We start from the raw sequence: 19,705 nt of genomic DNA on the forward strand, positions 1-19,705 counted from the left end.
GAATAATGCTCCACTAATGAAACTAATCCACTAGAGAAATACTCTCTCAAGTACTTAGTGGAACAGGACCATCTTGGTCAGTTTGCAGAACAGTGATAGAGTGAGAGGCAATTGGATAGCCTGAAGAAGGGAGTTCAGATACAAAGACTGGTACCCACAGAAGCTCTTCCTTAGCTGATCTTTATTTTCTCAACCTCTCCAGACCCTTTCAACTCCCTTTTTTCTGATGACAAAAAGAAGATGAAATGTCTGTCCTGGAAGCCACCAAGAATGGGAAGTTAGGGTTAAATTGGTTGCAAGAGGGCCCTGTACTGTTTTTAAAAAAACATTAAAAATCAGAAATGGACTTTTGGACACATCTGGGGTTCAGGGGGCAATCTTTGTGTGCCCACAGAGGGATCCAGAACCTACCATTGCACACTCCTGAATTACACCTTAGTTAGAGAAACCATGTTTATTCACTTTTTGTAGGCAGGAGGAAAGCATGCCTCCCCAATTAGTATATAACACAGTGTCTCTTACCTTTAAAATGCTAGGCAGCTCTGATAACAAAAGTTAGAATACCCCATGCCAAAATATAACAAGCTCGGTTGCTCAAAGCTTGAACAAAGAAGAAGAGAAGGTAAAAAATGTAATACCAGAAAGCTAGTGATCTCACAGGATTCCTGGGCTGAGAGTATCTATTTGTTTGTCTTCACCAAAGTGGTGAACAGACCATCCTCTTTGAGGAGTAAATTGGCAGCTGTGTCACACTCAACAAGTATACCATCAGAGAAGACTAAGATAATATCTGCATCCAGGATTTGAGAGACCCGATGCTGGAAGGAGGAAAAGGAAGGAAGGAAGGAAGGAAGGAAGGAAGTAAGGAAGGAAGTAAGGAAGGAAAGAGGGAGGGAGGGAGATAAATAACAGAAAGGTAATTCAATGTGAATATAATTAAAGCTTGATATAAACAGAGACAGAAATGTTTTATTGAAATTGAGAAAAGAGATCTACAGAGAATGAATGTGCAAGTATAAAAATTAGAAAGATGTTCCATATAAGAAACCAGGAAAGGAATATTCATTCAGCTTCTGTAATTTCCTCCTTTGATTTACTGGATATGTCATCTTCCTGCATGATGAAGAGTAATTCTTAATTTATTAGAATGGTCCAGACTCTAGCTTGAAAGTTGTAGGTATCCTATGTCAAATTAGCTTATGCAATAATTCTACACACATGTATTTATTCTATATATGTGGGAAGCTAAATATCTTGAACCTCCTCCAATTAATATAACATACAACAATTTACATAATCTCAGGAAAATTGTGCATGCAATGATTTCCACATACAGTGCGCCCGCGTCATATGCGGGTGTGCTTTATGCGGCTTTCAGTGTATGCTGAAAGCCATGCTGGGAGAAGGTGTGGCACATCTCATAAGGGATAATGGGGTGCGCACCCATTCATTTAAATGGGGCTCAAGCATAGGTGGAATTCCCTTTAGGCGTGGGAGTCCAGAATGGATGCCCCACGTAAAGGAAGGGCAGACTGTAGTATCTGAACAGCTTCCAAAATTCTATAGTAGTAACAATTCACCACCATGGCATAGTGGTTTGAGTGTTGGACTTTGACTCTGGAAGCCAGGGGTCAAATCCTGGCTTGGTCATGGAAGCCCACTGGGTATTCTTGGACAAGTCACACTCTTTCAGTCTCAGAGGATGGCAATGGCAAAGCCCCTCTGAAGAACCTCTTCAGGAAACTCTGTGATAGGTTCGCCTTAAGGTCACCATAAATTGGAAACTACTTGGAGTCATACAGTAACAACAACTATCAGTTCAGATAAAATCCGAAGGCCTGAGTTTTTACCATAAAGCCTAGTATCTCTTGCAAAACAAATCTATATCAGCTGGGAAGATTTGGAAAGGAGGTTTGCTGTGAACTCACATACTTACAGCTATGATTACAACCGTGCGATGTGCAAAGGCAGTCATGACAACCTTCTGCAAAATGTTTTCCTAGAAAAGAAGGAATGCAACAATCACTCATTGACCTCACAAGTGGAACCCTGTACAGTAAGGCCTTTCCATGTACAGCCAAAAAGTCAGACCATGTGTTGCAAATGAGTAAAAACGAGTCCATGTGTTGCACCTCATGTAATAAGAATGGATCACACCAACAGAATCCCCTAGTTTCTGGACTAGCAATAAGAAGCTGATCCTAGGCACAGAAAGCAAAAAAGACCAACAACCACAATTTGGAAGTAAGGTCCACAATTCTGAATGCTTGGAAACCAGAAAGCCTCCTAATAAATGCTTCTCAGGAAAACCACTTTTGATTTCAACATTGGCTGCCTAAGCAGTGCCTACCTTGTCCTGCCTCTTCCTGGGCCCACATAAACATCACAAAGGGTTTTGGGAAGCAGGAAGCCAGCCATGGAAGGAAAATTGTAGTTCTCTGCTACTTTGTGTCACCCCATTTAGCCCACAAATGGACCCATTGGTAGGTCTGTGGGCCCAATGCTTCTAGAAGTTGAACGGGTAAAATTCACTCAATATATATAATGGGCCAGACAATCAAAGCACCAATGGACCCAATGTTTCTAGAAGATGGATGGGTAAAATTCACTCAGCGTAAATAATGGAACAGTCCATCAAGGCACCCACACAGTTATGTGATGGGTAGCTCTGCCTGTGTGGCTCATTTTGTGTAGGAACTGGGCCTCCAAAAGAGGTTGGAATCAAGAGTGGCCAAAGATAAAAGCCCACAATAGTTTCCCTATTAAGACAAGGCTAGGAAAATGCATTAGCACATGGGAAGGCTCTACTGGGGACTACACACATGTTGGGCAAATCCAAATCCAAATGCCACACTGCAATTGCCCCTTTTCTCTCTATGATACTCGATCTCTTCTCTTCCTCTTGAGCAGACAGACATGCACAATGCAGAAGAGGAAGTGAACCTCAGAGCAGCAGCACCAGAGCCTCAAGAGTGCCATATAACAATAAGGGTTAAATGAAATCAAGTCTAAGGCTGCACATGTCACACCCCAACCTTAAAAAATAAATGCTTGCAAGACAAGAGGTTGGACCTCTCATTGAAATGCCTGGATTGTAAGAAGGTTGTAAATCCAAATGCCCTTCTCCCCTAAAGTGGAGTTGGCCAGTGTATCAGATTTAAGGGACTGGATTTTCCCTGTGAAAGGTGTTTAGGGCACAAGACCTCTCAACTGTTCATTAGGTCATTGGGGCAGAAGACTTCTCCTGATCTGGGAGGCATTCTCTGACTGAAGTAGTGATGTTTCATCTGCAATAATACTTTATTCTTGACTGGCTTGGCCTCAGTTTTGGAGATAAATGCAATTTAATCCTCCATGATTCTATCTTGCCTGAACTGGAGGAGAAATGTACCCATTGTTGTGTTTTAGAACAATGGCAAAGAAAAATGTGAATGAGTGAAGGAAATTTGGGGGGGGGGGGGGTGTTAAATTTTTTACTCACTGTGGCCATATCAATAGATGCCGTAGCTTCATCCATGATGAGGATGCTACTCTTGCGTACAAAGGCTCTGGCCAGGCAGAAAAGCTGCCGCTGGCCAACACTGAAGTTCTCTCCTCCTTCTGTTACTATAGCATCTGGAAAAGAGATAAAGGGTCAAGGATTATATCAGTGATTCAGCTTCATTTTCTACATAAGAGCAACTAGAAAAGTAGTACATACTATAACCCCTGGGACAACAGCATCAAACCACAGAATAGGATAACGTGCTTGTCCTGTACCAAAAATGGGACAAATCTCCCCTTTCTCTGTTACTGAGAAAAGGTTTTATTTTTGTGTTGATGTGGCAGCAGTGCTGTGAATGATTTTACCATAAAGATAGTAAGCTAGCCTGGTTTGAGTGTCGGATTAAGACTCTGGAGATCAGGGTTTGAATTTCTGGCCGTGGGCAACTCAATACTCTCTCAGACTCAAAAAAAGGCAAAGGCAAACCTCCTTTGAAGAAATCTTGCCAAGGATCCCACAATAGGTTTACCTTAGGATTGTTATAAGTCAGAAACAACTTGAAGGCACACAACAACAATGACTAAATGTCATCAATTTTGGGAGAATTGTTTCAAAGTGGCTAAGAAACGATACAGTCCTTAAAATGAGTCATGACTGACTATGATCATCCATGTGAGTACATAAAGGAATACCTCACTCTAACACAGTGGTTCCTAACCTTTTCTATGCCCCACACCCCTAGGAAAAGTTTGATTAATATCCCCACCCTCTACAAAAGTAATATCACATTTGGAGATGAAGAAGTTTATAATTTTTGAACCACAAATTGAACCACAACCTTGAAATTTTCGTCTCACACCCCTAAAGGCATGGGCACCCCAGGTTGGGAACCCCTGCTCTGTTCATTAGCCCTTTATTTATTTAGCCAGGCATTTGGTGACAGATTTTTTTTTGTGCTGGTTTTAACTTATGTTTTAATATTAATAATGTTTAATAATTTTTAACTTTTGTAAATTAGCACTTTTACTTCTGTCTTTTAAAATTATTATTTTTTTAAAATTATTGTAACCTGCCTTGAATCCCATTGTGGGAGAAAGGCGGGATACAAATCCTTGAAATAAATAAATAAATGACATTAGCTAAATTTAAATGCCTAGATAACATTCAGAGACATAGCTGTGTTCATCTGGAATATGCAAAAGGGTCTCACAGTATCTTTGAAACTGACTGTGCGAAATAAATTATAGCACAAGATCAAGGATATTATCACATGCCTCTTTTTGACTGATTCAGGCAAGGTTTGGGCAGGAGCGTAAACAGATCTTATTGTACGCCTGCATGCCGAACTTGGCCATATCATGTAATTGATCTGGTTAAGATACGGGAAAGTATGGTTCTTTTAAAAGTATGCCAGATCAGGTACACAATGTGACCAAGTTAGGCACAAGGGTGTGCAATAAGATCCGTTTTCACCCATTTAAACCCGTGCTCAGCCTGTGCCCAGATCGGGTGAAAAGAGGCATGCAATAATCTCCCACATCACAGGACTAGTCTCAAAAATGCTGCAAGATCCTTTTGCATACTAGATAGCATTGTGAGACTTACCACAGCCAATACATGATCCCAGATTAGTTGAAATCATTTCAGGATAAATGAAACAAATGAAGTAGAAACAAAGGGGAGGGGAGTAATGGCTATGCATGGCAAAAGTAGGATTACTGTTTTAGGGGGAGTTGTTCACTTCCCTTTTAGGTTAAAAATAGAAAACATTCAAGTCAGGATTAGTTGGTATAACTAATGGAGTAATCTTGGCCAGAGCTATCCCTGAAATACACTTAACAGTCTGAGAAGATATTTGAAATGATATGTAGGTAGTTTTAAGATATGTTCATGAATCTTTTGGACACTTTCCCCTCCCACCTCATCCAGAGCTTAATTTGTGTAAAACAGGGGGGAAAAGGAAATACAAACACTGCAATTCAATATCTTTACATGAGAAATTCCAGTAACTCAGACTTCCATAAACTCAGTTATCGCATTGGAAAGTAGCCCAGTGTGGCTTACCTTGCAGTCTAATGGGGGAAAGCATTATTAGCAGTAAAGTGCTAGCCTAGCCTTGACATAATTAATGGGATCTGCTTTATCATTTGGGTTTTCATTTTATTTTCAAATTTGGATTTCATTTTGTAACTCAATTTCCCTTCAAATTTTGCCTTTGCTTGAAAATATTGGCTTTCAGATATACTTCTGAAATTTTTATACTTTCAGTTATTGTGGATAATTTACAAGGCAGACACTCATGAGTCAAGTATGTGTTAACTTGCAATTCAGAAATACTACTTCTTTTTGGGGAGACATTTCATTTAAAAAGTTCAAAATGAGAAGAATATATACACTTGATTGCTGCCCCTTTTCAGCTTTCTGAATATATTTTGGTCCAGTTAATACACTGTGGGTATTTTATTTTATTTATTAGTTTGACTTATATGCAACCTTTCCCCCAGAACTGGGACTGAAGGTGGTTTTCAACATGACCTAAAAAGGAACAAATACAATCATAATACATTACAGTACTAAAACACAATTAAACGAATCACAGCATTGTAACACAAGATTAAGATTTCTTTGGGCAGCTAAGGTTTTTTTCAGGTGCACTCCCCAAAATGAAATGTCTTAATAAGACAATCAGGTGATTAGATACAGATTGAATATTCCTTATCCAAAATGCTTGAGATCAGAAGTGTTTTCCATTTCAGAGCTTTTGGGATTATATCTGCATATGCTTACATAATGAGATATCTTAAAAGATGGGACTCAACATAAATTCATTTATGTTTCATATATACCTTAGGCACATAGCATGAAGGTAATTTTATACAACATTTTAAATAATTTTATGCATAAAACAATTTGTGCAAAATGAGCCTTTTCACAAGCAACCTAACAGCTACTTTACACATCAAATTCTATTTCTAACCAAATGTGTTGGTGGATGCAAACTGGTATCACATTTCATTCTGGTATACACACCTAGACCTCCAGGCAATGATTTTACCAAGTTCTTCAGCTGGGCTATCTCCAGAGCTTCCCAAAGTGTATCATCAGTACATTTGCACTCTGGGTCCAAATTAAAGCTGAAGAAGAGAAGATAAACAAATACTGAATGTGATGTACACCTTGCAAGCTCAATTGGGAGTATGCTGCCTAGTCAATTCCATCCATTCAGGCATAACCTTGTGCCTGGAGTTCTAATCAAAGAAAACTGGGGGTCATTACCTCAACAATCCCTTCTACACACTAAAATTCTCAGTCCCCAAAACTGTAGAAGATAAACCTGCCCTATTGAACTACAGAAGAGGTAGAGATGCAGGGAATTTCATTTGGTCTGCATTTTTAAGTGAGCTGACCTTTCTGTCCACACTTTCTGGACTAGTATGGCTATCACAGCACAGTTATCACTGAGACTATGTACCTCTCCATATTCTGCAATGCAGTTCTCAGCACAAAAATAGCACCAAAAATTAAATAAAGGAATGTTGTATAAAAATGAAAATAGTGGGAAGATGCCAGCCACAGATGCTGGTGAATAAACTCTTCTAGAACATGGCCACATAGCCCCTGAAACCATAAGAAACTATGGATGCCGGCCATGAAAGCCTTCGACTTCACATTGAGTCCAAACCCTTTTGTAGGAGAACTACATGAGAATATATTGGAAATTATATATTTTTTAAAAATTACAGAATGGTGTGGAAGTTTAAAGAAAGAGAAACTAGGGACATTCAATAAAATCCATAAAAGAAACTGGAGACACATCTTGAGATAGAGGCCTTGTATAATATGCTGGACTTTTATTTGATGTTGTTGTTGCTTTCCTTTGTTGTAACTGATTTTAAGTTTTATGATGGTTTAACTATATTTGTTTTAACTGTTGTCTTCTTTAGGGTCTACATAAAATCACAACAGGACATAAACACACTATAACATATTACACGGAATCATAATTACATTGGTACATTTCCTGTGGCCTGTACACAGCTCTTTTAAAATCAAAGTTCAGAGGATCAGGAACTCTCAAACCATTTCTGGACAAGGGAAAAGAGGTGAGCAAATGCTGAAGGTATCCTTTATACCTTGCAAGCAGATGGTAGAAAAAATAGGACATCTAGTTCTCTCTGGGCTGAAGGGAAAGCAGTAATAATAATGAGGTTGATAATAATAATAACAATAATAATAATAATATTTATTTCTTACCCACCTTCCTCCATAGACTGAGGTGGGGAACAACAACAATTAACAGATAAAGAAAGCACCAGAAAACTCTGAAAGATTTTACAAGTGTGGGTGGAAATCATGATCCCTACTCAGGTGTCTAGAAACCAAAGATTTGAATTTTAAAATCCACTCCATCTCCTTTTTCTCTAACAAGACATCCATCTTGAGATGTGCCTCCAAATTCTTCTGATGTAGAAACTGGACTGAACAGATTTATGACTGAAGAAATGCAGAGCTGACGTGGTTCAGAAACAGGTTCGTCTTTACCAAGAGAAGGCAATAGGTCTTACCGAATGGAACCACTGAACAATATGGGATCTTGAAGAATTATGGATAACCTGGAGCGCAACATATCCAGCGGCAGTTTTGAGATATCAATGCCATCAATCACAATCCTCCCTGTTCACAAACAAACAAACAAACAAAATACAGAGCAAAATGGATAAGATATCCAATAAAATGAGTAAAGAATATAGAAAGGCATCAGGATATATGGCTTGATCCATAAAGGTACAACCCAAAATGTCATGATGTTGTTGGGCAGGACTTGGGGGCAAAAATCCTGGGCCTCATTGAGCAAAACGAGCAGGATGGGGTTGGAATGGGGAGAGTGTTCATAAGGTTAGTAAAGACAAAACATACAATTGCATAACTTCATCACTGCAAAAGGTTGCTATACTTTTGTGATGGGATGTCATTCACACATTCACTCTGTTCATTTGTCATATTGTGCGAAGGGTGTATTACTTTAAATGCCTGTGAAGAAAAGGCAGATTGGAATATTGGCAACATTTAATCAGAGTGAGCCTGGCATCAGTCAATGGGAGTTTAGCCAAAAAAGGTGGAGGTTACTCTCAAGAGTGGATATAAATAGGCTGAGTGAGGCATGTGTAAGGTAGATAGGAACCAGATAATAATGATGATGATGATTTATTTATAGCCCACCCAATCACGAGGAATCCAAGCGATTACAACAGTAAAAATACATTAAAAATACAATAAAATTCAAAATTAATCTCTTCCCAACCCCCCATTCCAATTATAAAAGTACATATAAAATAATCACAATTAAAAACACTAAAATACAATAGGATAAACATTGGGGGGAAATTGGGCGGATAGAGAAACATTGATCATGATCGAGTCATATTCATATTCATCTTCATTTTTGGGGAGAGGAAACTAGGTTGGAAAGGCCTGCCGGAAGAGATCCGTCTTAAGAGCCTTCTCAAAGGCTGCAAGAGTGGAAATGTGGTGGATCTCCTCCGGCAGGTCATTCCATAACTTTGGAGCAGCAATGGAAAAAGCCCTCTGGGTAACTGCAGTTAGCCTTGATTATTTTGGCTGAAGCAAATTCTTCCCAGAGGACCTTAATGTGCGGGATGAACAGTACGCAAGAAGGCGTTCCCTTAAGTATTCTGGACCCAAGCCATGTAGGGCTTAAAGATAATCACCAACATCTTGTACCTTGACCAGATAGGGACTGAGCTCTGAGTTAGAGGTTTATTAGATCCTCAGGGGTTTTAATAGCCAAGGTGGCTGAGATACACTGGTGAAAGGGACAGTTGGAAGGGGTTTTGAGTATTCAGGTTGGCCTTAAAAAAGGTTGTGTGGAAACTGAGTTAGTGTGGTTGGTATAGTCATAAAGTAGCAACAAGGGAGCTGTACACAAAGCCCCTAAGGGACGATGCGACATTGCCCCTTTCCTAGCGGGATCAGGGCCTTGGCAATTGCACACCGTGGCCTCAATCCAGCCTTTCCAGGGTGCAAAAAGGAGCCACAAAATGTGGCTTCTTTTTGTGCCCTGCAAAGGGCACGATAGCCATGGCGACGCAGCTATATCGTGCTCCCTTGGTACTGCGTCATGTGGATGCACTGCCAGAGGAGTGCTTTGATGCTGCACACTTGGTGCAGCAGCACACGCTGTCACAGTACCCTGGGGGCAGGGTTAGGGCATGCATCATGTGGTCACGATGCCCCGACTCCACCGGCCTCAATTTTAAAGCTCAGAGTCTAGTCAAAGTCTTATGTGAAACTATAACCTGGAGACCACTTACAGAATATAGTAATCGATACTGTAAATCTTTGCAACTGTTGAAGCAAATAAACACCATATCAGTTCTGAATACCAACCATAAGAAACAAACTGTAACCAACTATTTTGTAAATAAAATTTTCTCTTTTTTGGCTCAACATGTGGTATTTTAAGAAACTATCATTCAAATGCTACCAGGGATTAATAATAGTTTTATTGCTGAGAAGACTCAAAATAGTGAGTGCTCTGTCTCCCTTCAGTGGCCCAGAGGCAAGGAAAAGTGTGGGAGTCACTCAAGCGAGGGATCTGAGTTCAAGGGTCTCGTTGTGCAATTTGGTGCCAAGCAGTGGGGTAAAATAAAAATAAAAAAACCTAAAAGGGGATTTGGAATGAAAGCCTCACATGGCACCCCATTAATTATTAGTGGCAGATAGGGAGGTAGCCATCACATATTAGTAGCAGTGGTGGGATAAAAAGACCCATTGTGCTGCCATCAGAGAAACACAGTTGGCTGAGTGAGACTTACCATCACACTGCCATGGCTCAATGCTATGGAATTCTTGGAGTTGTAGTTTGTTATGACACCAGAGCGCTCTGACAAATAGGACTAAATGTCTCACAAATCTAATTCCCAGAATTCCATAGCATCGAGGCATGGTAGTTAAAGTGGTGTCAACCTGGATTATTTCTGCAGTGTAGATACAGCCCCTGACAAAAACTCAGAAGGGATTCAACTCCACTGATATGGAAGCCATCAGTCTACTGTCATTTTGAGGTTGCTATGAAAGGGCAAAAATATTTTCCACTCAAGTATCTTGCTCCTTAAATTATTTGACATTCCATTTGATTAAACATCGCAATTCATCAGTCCCAATAAACAGGAGTGGGGGGAGCTAGATATTTAATGAGAAAGAGTTGCAGCAAAAGGTAGTTGACACATCCAAATCCATATTCTTCCTCAACCAAAGTGGAGGCAACTCTTTACTGATCTATTCCAGACCATGGGAAATTATTGACATGCCCTCCACTGCTTAAGGTTTTTTTGTCTCCCATCTCTTTTGTTCTTCCCATAAAGGAAATATTTTGATTCACAGTACATGATTAATGATGCTACAGAAAGAGTAATTTATTATGTGTTGGACACAGGAGCAGAGAAAGAGCAGCAGCTAATGGAGCTGTCATTATCTGAGCCTGATTTAACTCAGCCATGCAATAGGATCTGGCCCTTTCGTTTCTCATCTGCTTCACCTCTTCCTTGCCAGTGACTGGCTGTGTAAGCCTGTAGCTGGGAGAAGAGACAAACTAGCATTAAACAAATGCTTAGCAGTAGTATAAATTAAGTGATAAGAAGGAAAAGGCAAAGGGTGACCTCAGTGTCCCAGGTCACTCCTGGGTTTAGCAAAATAGTTTTATAAAGTGCCCGATGGCCCAAGCTATATAGATTGTGGACAGAGCTTAGAAAAGTTACATTTTTGGACCACCACATCCACAGTTCCCAAGATAGAATCGCCATGGAGCACATTGGCTTGGGAATTTGTGGTATAATAGAGTAGCTTTCTGAGCTCTGCATTTGGCATGGTGGTTTACACATTGTGAAGACCAATCCTAAGAAAAGAGACTTTCAGGTACTTACCATCAAATATGTCCACCATTCTGAAGAATGCCAATGACAATGATGATTTGCCACTGCCAGTTCGACCACAGATCCCAACCTGCAAAATAAAGTTAATTGTTGGGACTTGTTTTTGAAGCATTGCTGGGGACATGATGAGGAGACGATAATGAGAATATTTTCAGATTCGTGATTTTTCTCTGGAGATGAGAAATATTTCATACACATGTGCATTTTAGTGCCTTGCTTGGCAATGGAGTGCATCTCAAGATGCTAAAAAAGATGGTTATTTTATTAGTAAAAATGTTAATATGGGCTTTTTACTAATAAAATAACCACTTTTGAGCATCTTGAGATGTATCTCCAGTTTCTTCTGTGGATTTCATTAGACATTTCCCAGTTTCTGCTTCTTTTGTCAATGGAGTGGGCAGAGAAACCAACTTTAGACTCTTGATATTTGTTGTTAATAATTGCCATTAAGTCAACTTCAGCTTATGACACTCTGTTATCAGCATCTCCACTCAGGTCTTGCAAACTCAGGTCTATGTGATTGAGTTTGTATTACTGGTGTATTACTTCCTTTTGTACTGCCTTCCACTTTACCAAGCTCTATTGTATTTTTTTATGAATCGTGTCTTTCCATGATATATCCAGAGTGCTACAGTCTCCATTTATTCATCTTGGCTTCTAGGGAGAGTTCAGGCTTGATTGGCACTTGAACGCTTTTATTTGTTTTTTTGGCAGTCCGTGGTATCTATAGAACTCTTCTCCAGCACCCTTCATAAACAGGTCAAAAGTCTAACAGTAAGCCTTGATGAAATCAGAGAAAAGTAAAGAGTTAGAAATGGTCTAAATATCCTAAAGACACCAGATCCCACCTGATCTTTAAAGCTAAGCAGGGTCAATCCTGGTTAGTTATTTGGATAGGAAACCACCAATGAATATCAGCTGCTGTAGGCAGAAGAAGAAACTGGTAAAACCACTCTGAGTATTCCTTGCCTAAGAAAACCCTATGAAATTCCTGTGGCTCATCATAAGTCAACCTGAAGGCACACAGACAAAGAGAGGAAGAACAGAGAAGTCTCCCCATGATTAGCCATAGCAGATTATATTGTTGCTACAGTTGTGGCCTTGATGTGTACAAAGGCTTATAGCACTGAATAATCTTATATAGGTTGTTTATATCTCATTTTTTACTACATACTCACTGAAGTGAGGATCATATTTACTAACACAGGAAACATGCTTCACACGGGACAGATTCTGAGTTTTGCATTGGTTTCCCCATTGAGATTTGGGAGGCTGCCTATGTTGGTCATTTACCTGGGCATTGTCCTGAAAATGTTCCCAACGATGAACAATCAGGCACCCCCGTGTTTTTTTTTTTTTTTTCAGAATTGTTTTCAATGGATTTTGATTGTTTTTTATTATTTAGTTCTTTTTAAGCTACTGGTTTTATTTTGTTTGTTTTTGCCTGTGTTAGCGCTGGAAGAAAGTTCCATGGATATCAAAGACTACTAAGAAGACAAATAAATAAAAATCATAAGAAGAAATCAAGTCTGAATTCTCATTAGAATTGAAAATTACCCCTGAGGCTATCATAATTTGGGAACACTGTGAGAAAACACAACACACTGGAAAAGACAATAGTCTTTACAGATGCATTGAGTCAATAAAGCCACAGCCCTGAGTTTGCAAAGCCTGGAATTTGTTAATAGCTGTTAACAATAGGATGTTTGGAGATCTGCATTACACAGTGGTATCAGTTTTGTATGACTTTAATTGGCATGATTCCCTCTTAAGAAATTCTGGGATCTGTAGTTTGGTGAAGTAGTCTGACCTATAAATAGTCACCTATTGGGAGATTTTGGAGCCTATTTAAAACCAACTTAGCATTTCCCCCCCCTTTTTCCTTTTGTTTAACACCATGATATATGTCACAGTGGTTATTCTTTATTTTCCTCGTGGTAACAAAGCCCATAAATAGAGTAAAATGATGTAAGTTTATGGGACCTTCTGGCCTGGTTTGATGTAAGCTTTGACATGCTTGAGAACGGGCTTCAAGTTGTTTTCATATCGGACACAGAGATTTTCAATCTTGATTTCCCCCTCTTGTGGCCAATCCTTGGGGACTTGAGAAATATCTGAAAAGATTAAGAAAGGAAGTTGAAGGCAAATGCTTGGAAATCTTAATATTTACAAGACAAGCTAGCATGCAGTAACAATTTCATTTCACCCTCTGGTTTGTACTTGATAAAGACATTCATTAGAAACCAGATGAGCAATAGGTGAGCCAAAGAGCCACCAGTTCATGTTCTTGCCTCAGATATGCTTCATTTTAATGTACAGTGACAATTTAGGACATGTATATATTATGAAAACATGCAACCTAGGATGTAGAATCACACCAACTGCACCCTTCATCAAGTAGCCATAGTGTCTGGGAGACTCCACAAGCTGAGTCCAAAAATAGAGGAGACCTTCTGCAAGCTCTGAGAAGGGGATGTAAATCTTTGCTTATTTTGTTCTAACATGAATTAATAAATAAATCCAAAAGTATTATTTCTACTACTGAGCCTATGCAGTGTTTTGTACATTTTTCAATGACCGTTCACATTTGTGGACTTTTTGTTACTGTTACAGATTTACTTGCATAAACCTTCTTTTTGCACCCAAACTGGTGCATTTTGTGTTTTTGCACAGACAATTTTTTTCCAGAAAATGCTCCAGATAAAAGGAAAACCATTTTCTTGACCAGGTGTCTTAAAGTCTTGTGACACTCAATGAGAGATGAGAAAATTTGAGAGTTTTCTTTATATTTCTATTCTGAGCATACTTCTTTAAAGAACCAAAAGTGCAGGAAGTCTACACAGAACGAAAGGTCCTAATTATTTGAATGCTTGAATTTGAATTATTTTAATATATAGTATGCAGTCATGCTCTTTTCAGAAGCTATGATGAACATTTGTAGAGAGGAGGAGAGTGGTCCAGAGGCAAACATTTGTCACTCCATCTGTCTGTATATTATGGCAGCCTACCTTTAGCAGCAATGATGGTTTCTTATATTTTTATTTTCCACTACTGCTATAGCTGGCAGCAGCAATAAGCACAGCTCTTCCAGCAATAAGTTCCAGCTGCCATCTACGTAACTCCCAAATTGCCTCAGTGCACTTAGGTCATTTTGGGATTAATCAAATGACAGTTGGGCCACTAAGAGCAAATTCTGTTGCCACAACTACTGTCGTTAAATCAAATTATTTTCAAAACATCTTGCAAATAACAGGTTATAATATAAAAAGCCTTCCAAACTCAGTATGACACATACAAAACACAGCAACTCCCAGCTCTCTTGTTAATGGAAGGTATCAGAGCAAGATTCTGTTCCGGCCCCTAGTCTCAGGCGCCTTTCACATTACACAGTTACAGCGCTATGTTCCATTTAATGGCCAAGGCAACATCCTATGGCATCCTGACATTTGAAGAGGAACTAGAGTTCTCTGGCTGAGAATTTTAAATACCCCTTCCTAAACTGCAAAACCCAGGATTCCTTAGTATGTTGACACAGTAGTTCAAATGGAATGAAAGCACAATAACTGTGTAGTGTGAAAGAGCACAAAGGACAAGTGGCTGTTGGACTTCAAATATTTGCTTCTAGCTGGTGTAATGAAAGTAAACCCTTCACACCTCTTCTTTTCTGGCCAATGGATGGGGCCAGGTTGGTGTCTCCCTTGCCACTCCACCCTATGTATGTGAAGAAGTAGGCTCAAGATTACGAAAGCTCATGCTTCCAGCTTTTTCTTTTAAATAGTCTCAAGTGAGCTACTAGATCTCTTTGCATAATGATCTCCCTAGCCATGGTTATCTTTCTGGAAGTCAAAGGCTGCAGCCTCTAAGTGGGTCTTCTGCCCCTTGACATCTTGCAGAGAAGCCAGAAAAGACAAGTAGCTGCTTAGAATTGTGTACATACTTTGTGTATTTTTTTTTAAAAAAAATACATACCCATGGTGCCATCATAGTTCTCAGACTCCATGTTGAGAAAACTGTTCACTTTCTTCACTGCGCCCATTTGTACTTCCAGGTCTGCCAGATTTCTCACCACCCAGTTCAAATAATTTGTGATCTATAATGCAGCAAGGTGAGAATGAAGTAGCTCTTTGGGAGGGTGTGCGTGAGAAATAAAAGGGTCACAAGTTAGGCAAAGCAACTGAATCTTTCATTCAATCAATCAACCACCCATTCACCAACAAACTGTCATTTCTGAAAGTCTGCACAGCATTACTGTAAACAATACGTGGTTGCATGGTTCACATTCAGCACTGCCCATTCACTCCCTTCCTCTGAACTCACTCCCCAGCACCATGCTGGGAGAAAAAAGCAGTAAGAATGGAGGGCTGTATGATTTCCATCCCTGCCAATTGCAGAAGGCAATATCTCAAGGAAAGAAGATACAAAGATTAGCTGTAGAAGGAACGGAGGGAGGGAAAAGACAGACAAGCTAAGCTTTTTCTTTATTCTTTCTAAAATTAGATTTTTTTTCACAAATGGAAAGTTGTATTTGAAAAATGAAAAGAATTGATCAGATAGGAAGTCATATAAACAACTGTGAGGGGATGTAAGGGAGCAAGATTAAAAGAAGGCAAGAATCTCTACTGTCCTTGAGTCAATAGAGTTCATAATATGATTACACTAGAGAAGGAACCACACAGCTTTTCATCTCCCTCTCTCCCTCATAATGTTGCTATCTCCTTCCCTACATCGCTTGATGTGTGGCATACATTATGAATGATTCCATTTTGATGATATGTGGTGCTGGCACTGAATGCCATCTCTCTCTCTCAGCAGCATTATTTATATAGGTAGTCTAATTTGTAAACATTAACATTCTTGGATAATTCATCTTCATCTTCAGCTGATGGCTCACAACTCTAAACTGTGTTGTATCCTAAGCTAAGATGGGCCACCCCCATAGTGCCATGTCCATTTTTGGTGAAGAAGGGAAAGGTCACAGAAAAAGAGAAGGGGCACTCTAAATTTTAGAGTGATTCCCTTCCTTCTTTTGTGTTTCCTGGTTTGAAATTTGGATTAGACATTTCTTGGGGCAAGGATTGTATTTTTGCCCAATTTACACTGTAGAGCACCACATACAATAATGATGCAATAGCAGCAACAGCTATAACAACAAAGATGAAGAAAGGGAGGGAGATGAAAGATCGGCAAGCAGCACTTCCTAGCAAGTGGCATACATTTTTATTTAAATATCCAGCCTGCCCTTTCAATCCAAATTTTCCTTTCAATGCAATTTATAATTACAACAACACAGCATTAGAAGAAAATAACATGTTGGTCTGTTCTAGAAGGATGAATTTGGGGAGGTTGAAGGCCACTAATGCTGTATTATACAGTAAAGCAAAGTCCTTGTATGCATTTTTGTCTATCTTTGTTGGGAGCACTCAGGGCCTGGGAATCTTTAGTGGCTTTATTATTATTATTCATTTGGCTCATGAAATCTGAAGCTGGTCCAAGTTGTTCCAAACTCCTTTGGCCTTGGCTTGAATCCATGACTTGCAAGATTATTTCTTTCAGTATTAAGAAAGTTAAGAAGGGAGCTGTACATTTGGGATTTCCACCAGTGGGTTGCAAACCCAGTGGATTAATTTCAAAGGGCACAAATAAAAATGAGGGGGAGCTGTGCAACTATGAGTGGAAACTATTGCCACTCCTTTCAGTGCAGTTTGGAGGCACTCCTGATAGACTGTGCTGAAGGATCTTCAGTTCTTACCACCATACGTACCGTCAATGCATAAAGCAACCCCAGGCCCACAAGGCCAGAAGTGGATTTTTCAGAAATGGAGGCCACGGCTGCTGTGAGAACAATGATAGCACCCAAATAATCCTGAAATGAAAACAAAAACAAAATTCCTGATGAAATACCAGTAATTGACGCCAGATCCATTACATCACCATCAATTCAGCATCAGTTTTTCTTAGTATTGCAGTGCCACAGAATTGCCCTGTTACCTCTTACTCTGTGTGAATTCTTGCTGCAGTCATACTGGGTTTACGGGATGCAAAGGCAAGATGGAAATTGAGATTCTTCTATATTCTTAGGCAAGTGTACCCTATCTTCTGTGACCTGAGAAGATCCAAAGGAACAACATTCCTCCAGAAGTAATTCACTGGAGACATTGTTTCTGTGTAGAAACAATCTTTGCACCTTTGGCTGGAGGAGCATCTTATTTGCTTTTGCAAAGGGTTGAAGACCTTCCTCTTTAATCCACCAGACTGCTAAATTGCTGAGTGTGCCTAAGGTTGCTAAAATGGGTGGTGACTGATAAGAAGTTGATTTAGTATATTACCATGTTATTTTAGCATTGTAGCATTTTTATTGTCTCCGTTTTATCATCTGTTTTTGATTATATATGTTTGTTGTTCCACCCCTTGGTGGAAAGGGCATTGTTGTTGTTATAGTTTTATTGACAGTTAACAAGCTTAGAAGAAGATAGAACTTTATTGTTGCATGCTGTCAAGTCATTTCTGACTTACAGCAGCCCTAAGGTGCAGGGTTTTCTTATAATGATTTGTTCAGGGACATTTGCCTTTGCTTCCTTCTCAGGCGGAGAGAGTGTAACTTGCCCAAGGTCACCCAATGGGCTTCTAAAGTAGTGTGGGGATTTAACACTGGTCTCCAGATTTGTAGTCCAATGCTCAAACTATTATACCATACTGACTCTTGAAGACAAAGCTACCTAGATTTCTGTTTGAACTGATTCTTGCTGCCCATTGGAATTCAAGAGGAATCCTATAGTGCCATAAGACTTCCTGAAGGGAACCAAGTCATCCCTCTGCTTCCTTTGCTTAAACCCATTTCCATCACTAAATACTTCAGACAGCTTTTCCTAAAGCTGGTACCCTCCAGATGCACAGACCACTGACCCTCATAATATTCTGTTGCTGTGGGCTGACAGGAATAAATTGTTCAAAATATCTGGAGTTCTGGGAAAGCCAGGCTTAAAACATTATGCAAGGCTAGGTTCTTTACCTTTGTCTAGTAAAGATGTGGGTAACCGCATAAGTAAAGGCGTCAATTTCTTTCCATGACCCCTCCCCGTGCACCAAAATCCATGCATCTGGAAGTGGTGTCACATCACTTATTGTCACCATTTTCAGAAGGACTCTTAAGGAAACAGAGGTATTGGGGGATTTCTGGGCCAGCAGCTGGGGAAGTTTTCATGTGTCTTTGTATGTTTCGGGGGCTTTCGGTACAGGCAAAAATTGTCCGGAAATTTTCAGGCAGAAACTGTGCAGAAATTATGACAAACATTTTGTAAAGAAGGGTTAGTCAACTTAGGAGTACTGGGTTTCAGAAGCCATAAAAGTGGGAACTAGGAGACGCATGCAATCCAAGGTCTACACTTTCTCACCCCTAATCTAGTCAGAAAAAACTGGTTCTCCAACAGCAACAAGAAACCTGGTGGTGCAGTAGTTAAATGCTGGTACTGATCCACAAGGTTGTGAGTTTGATTCCATTAGTTTTAATGGTTTTAAAAGGTGATTGAATGATGGATATTTTTATTGTTGTATTTTATTGCTTAATGTGGGGGGATTTCTTTTATTGGATTTGCTGTTGTGATATTTTAACTGATTGTAAACCGCTGTGATCATTGGAATAGCGGTATACAAATAAAGATTCATTCATTCATTCATTCATTCACTCAGCCTTCCATCTTTTTGTAGGTCAGTAAAATGAGTACCCAGTTTGTTGGAGGCAATTGGCATACACATTGTAAATTGCTTAGAGAGTGCTAGTTCACTGATAAGCAGTATAGAAATGTACCTACTATTGCTATTGCTATAATGACGGCACAGGTAGTGCACACTCTGACAAAGAACTTGGAAATGTTACTTTTTGCTTGGGGGATTGTGGAAGATGTAGTCCCCCAAAAGTAACATTTCCAAGCACCATTTAGAGATATTTTCAAGAACATTCAGTTGCCAGAATCACTTGTAAAAGAACGGGCCTTTTATGGAAAGTACACCATGAGAATTATCAGCTTTTAAGGACAGGATTCTGGGTTGTGGATAGCCCATAGGGACTATGCTGAATGCGACCTTTACTCACTGAAGCAAATGCCTATTTTTTCAGCAGGGTACGAGTGCAGAATCTACGTTCTCTAATTTGGCAGAATGTTATCAGTTTACTTTAGAGTGATTTTGTAATTCCCCAAACTGTCTAGAGACAAAACAGTCTTGAAGCTTAACTATGGGAGGAGGGGCATCAATTACAACTTTCTTTGGAAAG

General features: G+C 39.6%; 1 protein-coding gene across 1 annotated transcript in view; it reads right to left on the reverse strand.

Moving 5' to 3' along the window:
- LOC149311658 (ATP-binding cassette sub-family C member 9-like) overlaps positions 1–19,705 on the reverse strand; it is an 87,494-nt gene that overhangs the window by 546 nt on the left and 67,243 nt on the right. The window contains exons 33-40 of the mRNA XM_089527575.1: positions 17,198–17,299; positions 15,406–15,526; positions 13,420–13,550; positions 11,428–11,506; positions 8,050–8,158; positions 6,515–6,618; positions 3,482–3,615; positions 1,937–1,999 (exon numbers count right to left, since the gene is read on the reverse strand). Coding sequence (XP_089383701.1) covers positions 1,937–1,999; positions 3,482–3,615; positions 6,515–6,618; positions 8,050–8,158; positions 11,428–11,506; positions 13,420–13,550; positions 15,406–15,526; positions 17,198–17,299 — 843 coding nt within the window. The remainder of the gene's footprint in view (positions 1–1,936; positions 2,000–3,481; positions 3,616–6,514; positions 6,619–8,049; positions 8,159–11,427; positions 11,507–13,419; positions 13,551–15,405; positions 15,527–17,197; positions 17,300–19,705) is intronic.

This window comes from Sceloporus occidentalis, unplaced genomic scaffold (assembly GCF_023333645.1).
Source record: "Sceloporus occidentalis isolate IW3139 unplaced genomic scaffold, rSceOcc1.0.p SCAF_5, whole genome shotgun sequence".
Lineage (NCBI taxonomy): Eukaryota > Metazoa > Chordata > Lepidosauria > Squamata > Phrynosomatidae > Sceloporus > Sceloporus occidentalis.